The sequence below is a fragment of the Malaclemys terrapin genome, chromosome 18 (genome assembly GCF_027887155.1).
Source record: "Malaclemys terrapin pileata isolate rMalTer1 chromosome 18, rMalTer1.hap1, whole genome shotgun sequence".
NCBI lineage: Eukaryota > Metazoa > Chordata > Testudines > Emydidae > Malaclemys > Malaclemys terrapin.
The window spans coordinates 3112912-3126453 of NC_071522.1; the positions used below are offsets into that span (position 1 = coordinate 3112912).

At 54.0% G+C, this 13542-nt stretch overlaps 2 protein-coding genes across 5 annotated transcripts in view; one reads left to right on the plus strand and one right to left on the minus strand.

Annotated features, from left to right (window-relative positions):
* ABR (ABR activator of RhoGEF and GTPase) overlaps positions 1-5470 on the plus strand; it is a 92976-nt gene extending 87506 nt beyond the window's left edge. For all 4 annotated transcript variants that reach the window (XM_054008741.1, XM_054008742.1, XM_054008743.1 and 1 more), the window contains 3 exons: positions 246-351; positions 1830-1977; positions 2935-5470. In XM_054008741.1, coding sequence (XP_053864716.1) covers positions 246-351; positions 1830-1977; positions 2935-3024 — 344 coding nt within the window. In that variant the 3' untranslated portion in view covers positions 3025-5470. The remainder of the gene's footprint in view (positions 1-245; positions 352-1829; positions 1978-2934) is intronic.
* A 1844-nt stretch (positions 5471-7314) lies between these two features.
* On the minus strand, positions 7315-11543 carry TIMM22 (translocase of inner mitochondrial membrane 22). Its single transcript, XM_054008745.1, has 4 exons — positions 11210-11543; positions 10085-10281; positions 8957-9029; positions 7315-7811 (listed from the first exon to the last, which is right to left on the minus strand). The coding sequence occupies exons 1-4, from the start codon at positions 11460-11462 to the stop codon at positions 7735-7737; spliced, it is 600 nt and encodes a 199-aa protein (XP_053864720.1). The 5' UTR covers positions 11463-11543; the 3' UTR covers positions 7315-7734.
* Between the last annotated feature and the right edge of the window lie 1999 nt (positions 11544-13542).

The window sequence follows — 13542 nt, forward strand, 5'->3', positions numbered from 1 at the left end:
CAGGGGTCAGACCAGGGTCCCGCACCAGACCTCTGCGGTGGGTGGTTGTGGGACAGGCTGCTAGTTGGAGGCAGGCTCCTGCCTGGAGGTGAGAGGTTAGAGTCATTCCAGTGACCCCAGCATACCCCCAGCCAGGGGGCTCCCAGACAGACTCAACCGGGGCTCGTGGGCTCCGGGAAGCCTTGGGGCTGCTCAGTGCTCTCAGGGTCCTCCCAGCCCGGGCTGAGCTCTCTCCTTGTCTCCAGCGCTCTCGGATCCCGCCGCCAAGGAGAACTGCATGATGCACCTTCTCCGGTCACTGCCCGACCCCAACCTCATCACTTTCCTCTTCCTGCTGGAACACTTGAAAAGGTAATGCTGGGGCCGCCGGTCCTGGCGGGGGACGGGACAGAGAATGCGCTTGGGCTCTTCTCCCCACAGGAATGGGGCCGCCCGCGTGCTGCGTTGTGCAGGAGAACGTCGTTCTAGGACAGAACCCACGAGTGGCTGGGCTTGCAGTGCCCAGCAGCCCTAGTGACGCCCTGGGGAGCGCAGCCCCGGGGAGGACGCTCACGGGGTGGGGCTGCTTGGACCCAGGCACTGAGCCCCAGCTCTGCAGCGACTATGTTGGCACTGTTCTCCAAGAGCTGGGCTAGCTTCTCTGCGCTGTTCAATACAGCGCTCGCTGGCTGTCAGCTTTGGGGGAGCGTCTCTCCTGGCACTGGGTAGAGGAGAGCTGGAGCTGGGTCTTTGGCAGCTCCTGGTGATCTGTGTGGCCTTTCCCGGCACTCCAGTCCCCCCGCAGAGCTCTCTGACAGCCCTGGAACGTGGCTGTTGGTAGCCGGGCTTGGCAGGGATTTTAATCGCTCAGCTCAGGCAGAAACGTCCCCGCTTCCCTGGCCCCTTCTAGCCCCCTCATGGCAGAGCTGTGGGCAGGGCACTGATCCGTCCAGGGCAGTTCTCGGGCCTTCCAAAGCAACAGTGGTTCGTGGTCAGCGGCCATCTCGGAGCAAGGGCAGTGGAGTTCCTGCTGCCGTGTCTGAGCTCTGCAGAAGCGGGGCGGTGGGAGGGGCACAGCGGCTAGTGCCCCTGGCAGGGGCAGTTGTGGGTACGGCTCCTGCTGCTGAGACCATGGAACTGCTCTGGGCTCTGGCTCCAGGCACAGGGCTGGCCAGACAGCGCGGGGGAAGCTGGACGTGGGCTCGAGGTCTCATGTTACTTGCGTCAGGAGGCATTTTTCTCTCTGGTTTATTTAAGATCACACAGGGAACAGAGTGAGCTCGGGGAGGGGACAGGCAGGGAGCGAGCGAAGGAGCTGCTGGGAAAGGCTGGTTGGTTTCCAGCCTGAAAACTGGGCACATCTGGTCCCTGGACCGCGCTCAGAGTGTGCTGGGGGAGCACAGCTGCCTCCGAAGACGGCAATGTTGTGATGCTAGTTTCCCTGGCGCCGGAGGGCTTTGCAGAACATCAGGGGAAGGGGGGCTTTCACGGGGCACCGGCACATCGTACTGTCTAAGACAGTAGCACAGGGCTGGCAGCACAACCCCCGGCGGCTGCTGAGCCAGCGAATCGGGTCCCATCTCCAGCGGGAGGTGGACAGAGCCCTGCAGTGCGCCCGGCCTGTCCCCCACAGACGCTGTGGCCAGCAGTGCTCCGCCCGTGGGGGCAGATTGGAAAGGGGCTGAGAGCAGCTCAGCTCACTGCTCCCCCTCCCCTGCTCTGTCCAGGGGAGCGTGAGTGGCTCTGGGAGCCCTGCACCCAGCCAGGCAGCCTGCGAGGGCAGCTCTGGGGTGGCTCCGGATCCACCTCTGCAGTGAACTGACTCTCCCCCTCCCCGCCCCCCCACGCAGGGTTGCCGAAAAGGAGCCCATCAACAAAATGTCCCTTCACAACCTGGCTACGGTCTTTGGCCCAACACTGCTGAGACCCTCCGAGGTGGAGAGCAAAGGACACCTCACCTTGGCCTCTGACATCTGGTCCCACGACGTTATGGCACAGGTATGGGGGCCGACCGCTGCCCTGGGGAAGCAGTGCCCTCTCCTGGGCCGTGCGTGTGTTTCCCCTCGCTGAGCTGCGGCTCACACCGTACAGGGCGTTCCCCGGGTGTCGGAGCAGAGCTGCAGCCCCTCCAGCAGGCACGTTCTCCTAGTTCATGCACAGGGCTGGCCTCGGCACCATCATACCTGCCGTGTTGAACTTGGTTGTCCCCGCAGGGTGGCTAACCCAGAACGTTTCTGGTTGCCGTCAGTCCATGCTCTCCTGTGCATGTGGTGCAGGCGTCTCCATGCATGTCCCTGCAAGGCAACCTGATCTTCCTGCCCAGCTGGGAAACAGCATAGGCCACCCCGTTGGGAGACTGTTCTGCTGTTTACCAGACGGCCACCAGCTCAGCCCATTGGCTCATCCAGGACCAGTCTCCTGCCTCAGCCTGATTCTGGAGCCAAAAAGCCCCCGAAAGCCGCTGGCCAGCTGTGCAGAGCTGCCTGGGGGGAGGCAGCTCTGTCCGTCTCAGCCAGGATGCCTGTTCCATGCAGGGTGGGTAAATCTGAGCTGGGGTTCAGTGACTGGCTTCGGGGAGTTTTGTAGTGTCTGCTGTCTCCATAGCGCACGTGCCCCAGTCAGCAGTGGGGCAGGGGCTGCATTGTTTTGTGTACAGCACCTGGCACGGGGGGGGTCCAATCCTGAGTGGGCCTCTAGGTGCCACTGCGTTAAAAACCTGCAGTGGAGCAGGCCCCTCAGCTCGGTGCGCCGTGCATTAACCAGCCCTGGTTTGGCTCTGGTTTGCCCTGTGAGAGAAGGGCTGGGTTTAGTCACCTTCATGGATAGACTCATCCCCTCTCCCCGCTTTTCCCACGTGAAGGTTCTTCTAATGGCTGGAGGCAGGGGCTGGACTGGCGGCTCTGTCCCCTCACCAGCTCCGTGCCCAGCCCTGACTCTCTCCTCTGTCCCCTGCAGGTCCAGGTTCTCCTTTACTACCTGCAGCACCCTCCCATCTCTTTCGCTGAGCTGAAACGCAACACACTCTACTTCTCCACAGACGTGTAGCCTGCGCTGAGAAGGCACCAGCCGCACACGAACCCAGCCTCCCGGAGCGTGGGGTACAGCACAGACTAGCCTCGCCCCTGCGGGGAGAGGGGTACTTCCCCAGGACGTGACCTCCAGCCCTGGCCCTGGCCCTGCGCGCCCTCTGTCTAGTAGTCGTGTCTTACGTACCTTCGTGGTCAGGAATTGTTTTATGTATATTCGTTCGACAGAAGAGGTAGTGACTGACAAGGGCCGTGGGCTCCTCGCTTCGTTCCTTTCCTGCCAGGCTCCTTCGAAGGCCATTGCAACTTTCCTTTCGCCCTCTCCAGCTTCAGCCAAACGTCCCTTCTGCTCGCCCCGCTCGAAGCCTGCAGCATCGCACCAGTGCCTGTTTGTTTTGCCTAGTCCCCTGTGCGTGCATGTGCAGCGTTGGCTGGCCTCTTGCTTCAGAGGCTGAGAAGGGACCAAGGGCTCCCCCTTTCTATCCATCAAGACAAACTCCACTTTGCCTTGCTGGCCATGTGAATGGAGGACTCTGCATCTGGACTCTGCTCCCTCTTGGAGCAAACCTTTGGCCACAAGTGTGTGTGGGGGAAGGAAGGGAGCTTTTTAACGTCCGTTCCAGGTGCTTTATGGCTTCGTCCTCTAGGGCTCGTGGCCTGTGCTTTCTGCCTGTTTGTTGTGTACTCTGTGATTATCCCCCTGCTGTTCCCCTCCCGCTGTGTAGTGTTGGGGGTAACCTACTCTCTAGGAGGGGGTGGAGGTGCCTTTGGCAGGCTAGTGTGGAAAGAAGAAAGGGCTGTCCCGTTACGCTACCACTATTACCCCGCCTCCGTCTGGGTGTGCAAACTGACTAGCCTCTAGCCCCCGGCTGTGTCTCCGGGGACGTTCGGTATGGCCGAGGTTACGCCAGGAGCTCCCCGAAGCACACCTGCTGGAGTGATCCGCTGGGAGAACGCCCTCAGTACTGCAGCGCGAGGGAGCGACTGTCCTGAAAGTCTCACATCCCTCGTCAATGCAATGCCTTAGCACCCGTTCCTCTCTGGCAGTCGGCTAATGGAGACTGGGCAGCAGCACAGTGTAACAGGGCACTTAGGTTCCTTCCCCAGAATTAACCGGGGGGACCTCTTCCCGCCGGGAGCTGCACTGGGCAGCCTCTCCGCTGCGCTACCCTTCTGAGAACCAGGCGCAGGGGAGGAAGGGAGCCAGGCTCTGCCTTGGTGCCACCCAGCCACACGCAGGCCGGCCCCTTGTAAACACCGCAGGAGGCTACCGGAGGCTGTAGGACAACAGCTGCTTTTTGTTCCTTCCTGCACCAAGGTAAACAGCTTCTGAGCTGACAGTGAACTCGAAGGGCAGAGCCTCATGGAGACGGGGCTGGAAGGGGAAAGCCCCGGGTGCTTGGAATAGGAGCTGGATTCTCCCCATGTGGCCCTCCCTCGTTCCACCAGCCTGACATGGTGGAAGCTAAAGCACATCCATTGATCCATGCAGCCGGCTGGGACAGCTGCCCCCAGCTGGTTCCCTCCAGCCCTTGTGGCAAGGCAGCGATGGCTCCACCTGCTGGCTGGGACGTGCCCCACAGACAAACACTTGTATCTTGTGTTCGCTCTTCTGTGGGCTCCTGCTCTCATAGCTTGAGAGCACCCCAACCTGCCCCCATGCCCGGAGCCCACAGACAGGTGCTGGGACCTGCCAAGGAAACTAACCCTGCCTGTTCTGACCACTGAGCCCCTGTTCTTGGGGGGAGCCCCGCCCACTGCCCCCACACCCTCTGTGCCAAATGCCGATGGACAGCTGGTTTATTTGGGGTGACCAAGCATATCCCTTGTAGCAGAAGCGCTGCCTTTAACTGCTGTTCCACGTGCTGAAAGCACCAGGCATGTCCTAAAGACCAGCCTCAGGGGGGCTGAACGCAGCTGCTAGCCCCACAGCAATGAAGCAGCTAAAGGGAGAGGGAAGTCTGGCAATGTCAGTTCAAAGGGCTTACACTCCAGCCCCCACCACTGGCCTGCTGGCGGAGCAGATGAGAAATGGCGTTGGACACACTGACCAGGTGTCACACTTTGCCCTGGAGAATGGGGCTGAGCGAAGATCTAACTGCACAATGGACCCCTGTGTGTTTTATGTACCTACATCTGTCAACTGTGGTGTCATTCCAAAGGGAAACTATGGCCCGCCCCCACCCCACGCCAGGTCAAAGGGCTGGAGACCAGCCCCCTGCACAAACTGTGGCAATCGCATGGGCTGTGTTTTTCATTTTTCCTACAGCGGGGTGGGAGGTGTCGGACTCTTATGGCTACAGGTAGAATAGAACGGTTCATTCATATTTGACTTTTACTAAGTTAAGATCTATTTTTTGTTTGTGTTCTGTTTCAACTTCTGTAGATTATAAACTTTCAATGGATGTAAACCATGTGAAAAAATGTTAATAAAATGCAAAGCCCTGACGTTTGCACAAAAAGTAGCTCTGTGGTGTAGCTGTTTGCATCAAGAGGCAGCAGGCTGGTTATCTCCAACACACGCTGCCTTTTCAATTCCCCCCCGCAGCGTAAAGCCTGCTAGTTACCGCATGGCTCTCTCAGGCCCACGCGCACACACTGCTCCTGCTGGGCAGGCAGGTCTCTACAGCAAGGAGCCATATTACTAGTAGCAGCTGACTGCCGTGTCACTGATCCACTGCTGAGCACACTAGCCAGCCTGCTCTGGCAACCTGAGCGCTCACATGGGGCTGGCTCCCCCCCTCCAGCTGATTGTGGGGACACAGGGGTGGAAGACAGCACGGTTTCCCTTTCCAAAAGGGACACTCCTCAAGCACAGCTAAAACCCTGCTGCTGCTCTCACCGTTCCATGTAAGCACTGGCTGTCATTACCCCAGGGCTGTCAGCAGCCTGTGCATGGGTGGCCATGATTCACCAAGGGGCCTACACTGGAAGTTGGAACCCCCCCCATCTCAGGAGCCTGGGCTCTAGAGCACTTCAGAGAGTAGTGGTGGTTGAGCCATTCATAAAGGCAAACCAGGTTAATACCAGCTTAAGCAGGCCTGAGCCTACCAAACTAACCATGTTTGGGCTAAGGTGTGGGATCAGCGGTCTTAGAAATGTGGCAACCAGAACTCACGGGTGCTAATGAACAGTCAACTGTGCCTACACTACGGATAAGCCCACTGAGAAAGCCAGAAGCGATGGAAGACCAGCCTTTTCAGCACCACTTGGAAAGCTAAACACACTTAACCCGAGTATCAGAGGGGTAGCCATGTTAGTCTGAATCTGTAAAAAGCAACAGAGGGTCCTCTGGCACCTTTGAGACTAACAGAAGTACTGGGAGCATAAGCTTTCATGGGTAAGAACCTCACTTCTTCAGATGCAAGACTGTCAGTCTCCTCCATCCTGCTGCATGCTGTAGTAACACTTGACCTTGACTCCAGCTTTGCTCACTTCCCATAACACCCTGCAGTGGTCCCAGGCTTAACATCTTCCTCTACATTCAATGAGAGAGGAATGCCACTTTCAGCCACAGCTCTGCACAGCCAGGCTTAGTTGAGAAGGTGTAAGGCACCAGACTGCTCACAGCTGTTCAGCATGCATACCCAGCATGGCCTTGAACCTCAGTCTCCCTTTGGAAGAGCCTATTAACGTGTACCTCCTGGCAGCGTGCCGCTAACTAGCATTTACTGCAGCAGTCCCCCAACCCAGTGCGAGAGAAACTTTGTGCATGATTTAATCAGAAATCAGTCTGAAATATGACCTAAAGTCATACTCCAGTCCAGCTGGTAGCTCCAGTGCATAATAATACAGCGTCTAGTAATAGCCAGCACCACAGAGCATGCGCAATTGGTGCAGCTCCATCATGGGAAAGGAGTGTGTGCTGCTAAGTAACGATGAAGCTCCTGACACCGTTCTAATGCAATGGCTTTCTAGTCTATAAACAACTTTTGGAACTAACTTTTTGATCCAATGGCAGATGAAGCAGTAGCTTATCAGTTGCTGTGTTACTACAGTGAGATTAGCTTAGCTAGACAGGCTTGCCACATAATATTATACTTCTGTCAACAAGCTACTTTTTCCTAAATTGTTTTGTTGAAATGTTGCCAGTGACTGAGCTGCCACACCCATCACTAGGTAAAACGCCTTTTCACTTGGTTCTCTTGAAGATATGGTAAGGAAAGTTGGTTCCTATTTAGTTGTGCTTTAAAGCATTACACAGAAGGTAGGTACTCTCCAGCGGGTATTAAGAAATGCCTGGAATTAGTAATTCTTTTCCCCCACAAGGTCTTGCTCTGTTGTGTAGAAACAGCAAGTTGCAAACCCGTTACTGTTAAATGTTCGCAGCAAACTGTGACAACCTAGCTTGCTGCATTTATTTATCAAGATCCTGACAGCTTGCCTCTTTCAACACCAGCAAAACACTCCCCAGAAGTCAGAGCCCAAAGGGTCCGGAAGGCTTAGCGAGAAAAGGCTTAGTTCTTGGAAACTGACAGTTTATCCATTCCGATGATGACACTGACCACTGTGTGTCCAAAAGCCTGGCTCAATTCCAAGGAACTCCAGCGCCTGGGCATGAGATCAGCCTGCCAGGCCAGGGGTGAAAGGATTATCAGTCATTTAGGAAACAGCAGGCACCATCCTGCTCTGATCACCGCTCCAAAGGCAAGGAAGTAAGTCTGGTGAACCCACAGCTCTTACCAGCGGCACTGGAACAGAAGTGAAACTTCCCCACCGGACTGCGCTGTTACCGTAGGTAATAATCAATCACTGCCGAGAATGCCGCAAAGCCACCACAACCAATGGCCCCTGCTTTTAAACCAGCTGCAATGCAAAAAGGGAAGGGGGAGAATTAGAAACGCCCTGCATTTCTTCCCATTTACGGGCTTACGCTGCTGGCCTTGAAGAGGTCCCAGGATTGCAGAGTCTTCCATGCAGAGAATCTTGCACTCCACTTTTAATTGGATTAGGGGACTTAAATGGATCCCAGGAATTTGGCACACGCTGCACTTGGAACACAAGGGCTGGGCCTGCGTGCTGAACTAACTGAGCTTTGTTATGGTTTCTCTGCCTCTGAAGGGCTGCAAATGAATATTGCCAGCTCCAATGCAATGGCTGTTTCAACAGTTGGCTGGATTCACTTGGCTCTGATCTCAGCACTGCAGGTGACTTATGGTGGCTAAACAGTATGATGGGGACAGAAAGGCAGCAGCTGCTTTAAGAGCTCTAAAAGGATTAGGTCCAGGCCAGACACAGTATAATAGACTTAATTAGAAGCCCTTTCTAGAGCGGTTTGCTTCCCTTAATGCTCTTTGAGGAAGGGAAAAGAAGGGAGAACGCCCACTTTGCTGAAAAGCACCACAACCCTGTGCTTCAGCACAACCACAGCTCCCCCTTCCATGCATGTTCCTACCAAAGGAGCATTTGGTGGGTTCTTGCCAAGAGCCCAGGTGATAAGCAGTGACTGGTGCTGGACTAAGTCCCATTCTGATGGCTACTAGCTAGACTCACTCTGGGTGCCAGCTGCTGGTGGTATTTCCTGTGCAATATTCGGTTTGAGTGGTTATTCTACATCTTATCCAAGTGTAATAACACCCAAAGTTACTTGGAAAACTCTGAATAAAAATGTTTCATTTTTTCCATTTGACTGATGCTTGTGTATAGTCTGTTTCACTGTATCTCTTATACAATCAGCCCTCCGGGTCTGTGTGGGTCTTTCAAACCACAGGAGAAAGTAAAACATTTTAGATGACAGCAAAATATTATATAGCCACCAATTAGCAGAGAAGCAGCACTTAACGCTAATTTAACTCATTTTGAACCATTACAAGTTCCATGGTGATGCCCCCTTAATACTCTGTGGAAGTGTTCTGCACTTGGGATGTCTAGAACAGCTTGCAGTACATCCATGTAGCAGGCAGTCTTGGCCAGAGCTAGCACACAAACAGTTTAAAGTAAGTGCTACTAACCTCTAAAGCCAATGGCTCCTCCAGTGATGCACCCACTAATAACACTGTTCTTCCAGTCTGATTTTCCACGATACTGCGGAATGGAGAAACAATGGAGTCACAGTAGGAAAGTGCACATGGAACTATTAGCATAGCTACTGAATGTTAGTTTTTGAGAATAAAAACACTCCTCCACTCCCCTTGACTCACAGCTGAATATGCTTGTCCCTAACTCTCCAGCAGCGATCAACATTGACCTTTGGTATGAGACTTCTTGGGGGAAGTATTCCCGAAGACACTTAGGGTACATCTACACCACAATGAAACGCCAGTGGCTGGCCTGTATCAGCTGATTCGGGCTTGCAAGGTTTGGGCTGCGGGGCTATAAAACTGCAGTGTGACATCCAGGCTGGAGCCCAGGCTCTGGAATGCTGCAAAGGGGGGGAGGGTCCCAGAGCCTAGCCTCCAACCCAAGCCCAACTGTCTACAACGCAGTAGCCCCGTGAGCCCGAATCTGCTGACAAGGGCCAGCTGTGGGTGTTTTATTACCATGTAGACATACCCTTATTCTTCTACATGAGTTAATTACATGTTCCAATTAAAATAAAGAAACTTGTTGCCTTATTCCTAAGGAAATATGAAAGTTTTAGCATTGAGCTACGCAAGGTCACTTTGCTCTCTAGCTACAAAATGAGATCCAGGACACAATCCAAAATTAACCTCCTTTTTGCTTCTAAAATTTTACAGGCACAAATAATTATGGGTAACTGATACTGAGATTTTTTTATTTTTTAAAAAGGGTGGCTAGTCTTTAAAATATAGTCCCCAAAATGACCCATGTATTTATCCAGCTCTGGAACTGGAATGATCTTTGTTACCAAGTGTGCCCTAACAGGGTTGCAATGACCCTCCCTTTTTTCCTCTGTGGTGAAATGATGAAGAGGATAGTTCTGTACTTTTTTCTGTTATAACAAGGAATCAGAGTCTGGAAAACCCTGAAAACCAACAGGCTAGGTGTGCTTCATTTTCCTTCTCGAGCTTTTTTCCATCACCCAAGGTCGCTTTAGTGTAGCTCAAGAGCAAGGTAGTTAGGAATGCACACATGTCAAGGGCTTCTAAAGAATGAAAGCATTTCTGATGGCTACTTACAGACTCTACTAGGCATTCAGTACAGGAGAACATAGCACCCACAATGGCAAAGTTTTTGGCATAGGACATCCCGCGTTGCCCCATATCTTTAAGGACTTCTTTTGCGGTTGGTGTACGATAGGGATCCTTGGGATCAAACCCTACGTTGGTATCAATGCCTGCTGTGAATACACCAAATGCTCCTCCCAAAACAAAACCTAAAGAAGACAAAAAACCCCAGTGAGAACAGAATATTTCCCCATTGATTGCAGCAGTGCAGCACTGTCATCACAACAAATGTCCCAGCATCCTGGTACCTTACAGCTTGTAAAAGACGTTTGTGGTCAGGAGAGTGGATTCTCTTCCCCCCCCCCCCTTCACGTTAACAACACAGCACATCTCCAAGCACCCCAGGCAGCCCTTCTGTTACCCACCGGGGCCAGTAATGGAGAGTCATGTGTACAAAGCGGGAAACTGAGGCTCAGGGAGGGAGAAGTAACTGACCCGAATATAAAAACAGTCATACTGGGTCAGGCCAATGGTGCAGCTAGCCCAGTATCCTGTCTTCTGACAGCCAGTGCTAGATCCTTCAGAGGAAATGAACAGAACAGGGCAATTACAGAGTGATCCAGTCCCTGCTTCTAGCACTCAGAGGTTTAGGGACCGAGAGCATGGGGGTTGTGATCCTGATCTTCTTGGCTAATAGCCATTGACGGACCTATCCTCCATGAATTTATCTAGTTCTTTTTTGAACCCAGTTATAGTTTTGGCCTTCATAACATCCTCTGGCAACGAGTTCGGCAGGGTGACTGTGCCTTGTGCAACGAGGTTTCTCTTTAGGTTTGTTTCAAATGAGCCGCCTGTTCCTTTCATTGGGTGACACACACACCCCGCCCCAGTTCTTATGTTACGCGAATGGGCAAATAACCCTTCCCTATCCACGCTCCCCACTCCACTGGTGATTTTATAACCCTCCACCACCCCCCGTCTCTTGTCTAAGATGAGCCACGAGGCCTCTGCTTGCAGCACCCCAGCCCGGGTCAGGACAGGGGGCTCCTGCGATCCTGCCCCGGGGTCCAGGCAGCTCGAGAGGCGGGAAGGGGAGGTGGGCGCCAGCTGCCACCCCGCCCCCATCCCGCGCCGCACCTCCCACGCAGGCCAGCGCCGCCTTGAACCCGCAGCTCTCCATGACCCGCTCGATCAGCTTCTGCTCGTCGCTCTTGGGCGGGGCCGGGATGCCCCCCAGCGCGGCGGGGTCCAGGGCCCGGGCCTGGCGCGGTCCCCGCCGCTCCCCCACCAGGTGCTCCAGCAGGAGGCTGTACTGCAGCTGGACCGGCCCGGCCGGGTCAGGCCCGGGGCCGGCGGGAGTGTTTCCCCCCGGGGAGGAGGCCGTCGCCATGACAGGCCGGGTAAACTCAGTCGCTGCCCGCCCGGCCGTAGATTCCACACGCGGAGTCGGAGGGGATGCTTCTGCCCCGGCCGCCTGCGGTTCCGCAGCAGCCGATTCGACACAGTGTAACGACTCGCGGGCGGGCTGCGACACCCTCGTCCCAGCAGACTACAACTCCCAGCATGCCCGTCACCGAGGGGCTAAGGCGCGCCGGGATTCACGGCCCTTGTAGCCCGTCTCTAACCGCTATGCGCCTGAACATCCCAGCGTGCCTTGCGGCAGCCCCCGTAAAAAGACTATGACTCCCGGCATGCTCCGCCACTTCAGGCCTAGCCTCTCTGCCAGGTTCCACTGCGCTCAGGATCATGGGATTTGTAGTCCGGAGGGTCTGAGAGAGCGAACCACATTTCCCAGGGTGCCCCGCGGCGCTAGCCCCCTGGCGGCCGTTAGGACCGTTGCAGAAGAGAGGAAAGGTGCTTGCTGCCAGAGCATCCTTGAGAGGAGGCAGCAGGTGAGCGGGACTGGGGCGGGCTGTCCCTTGGGGCCTCTCCCAGGGCAGGGCCAGGGGAGTGGCGGATAGAGGGGCTGTTCTGACAGGAGGCTGGGGCCTCGGCCATGGCTCAAGGGCTGCGGGAGGGGCCCTAGTGACTGCCCTGCAATGGGGGGGGATGACCCTGGGCCCTAATGCAGAGGGGCATCCCCATGAAGGCAACAAGTGCCAGTGGTTAGTCAGAGGGCAGCCAAAGTGCCAGGTGTCCTCTCCCCCTCTGGAGCCCTGCAGCCACCCTCAGGCCCAATGCAGACGAGTGGCCTTGGGGAAGCCCTGGGTCCCGGTGTGCAAGGGGGCCCCCTCTGTCTGCTGTCCCGTGTGTGGCTGTCACTGACACCGCGTGGTGGCCTTGCCCAGGTGCCCGATCCCAGAGAGAGAGGCTCCACTGCCATTTATGGGTACCTGCACAGTAGGGTTGGTCAAATGTCGCCCACAGAGTCCTACGATGCACCCCCCTGACTTTCTCTTGTCTTCTGGTTGATAAGTCCCAGCATCTGAGGTGGCTGCTTGGGCTAAGACAAGGGCCGCTCTACTCCACTTCATTTTACGTACATTAGGCAGAGAAACACCAGGTGGACAGATATTGTCTATGCAGCCCCTCAGCTGAGCAAAGTTTGGATGCCCCTGGCATAACATAGCACTCAGGCTTGGGGGGTTTGTACAGATCAAACACTGAGAGTTTATACATCTGTCTTGCAGTCACACAATGCAATCCTGATTAGTGTCAGATCAGGTAGGGATCTTAACTCTTACTACTGCCAAACAGAATAAACAGTAGTGTATAGAAACTTCCCACCCTGATAAGCTTAGCGCCTTAAAAGGGAGGCTGTCAGCTAAAATAAATACTTCAGCCATATATGCTATTTGTTCATGCTTCATTTTGCTCAGTAGTGGCATGGCATAGCTGGGCCAGTTTCATTTTTTGATTCCCATGCACTAGCACAAGTCTGTTGCTAAGCTTGCTGCAGTGAAGGGAAGGATGGGTTTAAAACCAAACCAAATGTTTTTGTTGAAGTTCTATGGAAATTTTTTACTGTTAATATATTATTTTAAAAATCTGCAGTTTTTGGCCTAACCCTCAAGGAATAACTGTTATGGTGAGAATGGGATGCTTTGAGGCACCGAATTTCAATAATTTAAAATGTGAGAAAACATTGTAATGGTTATTTTAAAAAGAATTTATGAACTAAAAGTGACTCATTTCCATGTATCCCTCTGAAAATCAGACCCATGTTCTGAACTGAGTCAGGTGCATTAGGTGTTCTGTAGTATATTATCCTGGTTTTCCTTTTCTCTTTTACCTCAGCATTGATACTTGTTTACAATGAGACACACATGCAGATGTGGATAATTCTGTGCAAATATATTTAACACTGTACAATGGTTTATTTTCCCCTTCAAATATACGAAGTTGAGCGCAACATGTTGACTTGTGCATTGAGCTCCACTGCCCTCTACTGGCTTCTCAATGCTATTCCCTCCGTAACTGAATACAGTAGGTCAGGGGTGGGCAAACTTTTTAACCTGAGGGCCACATCA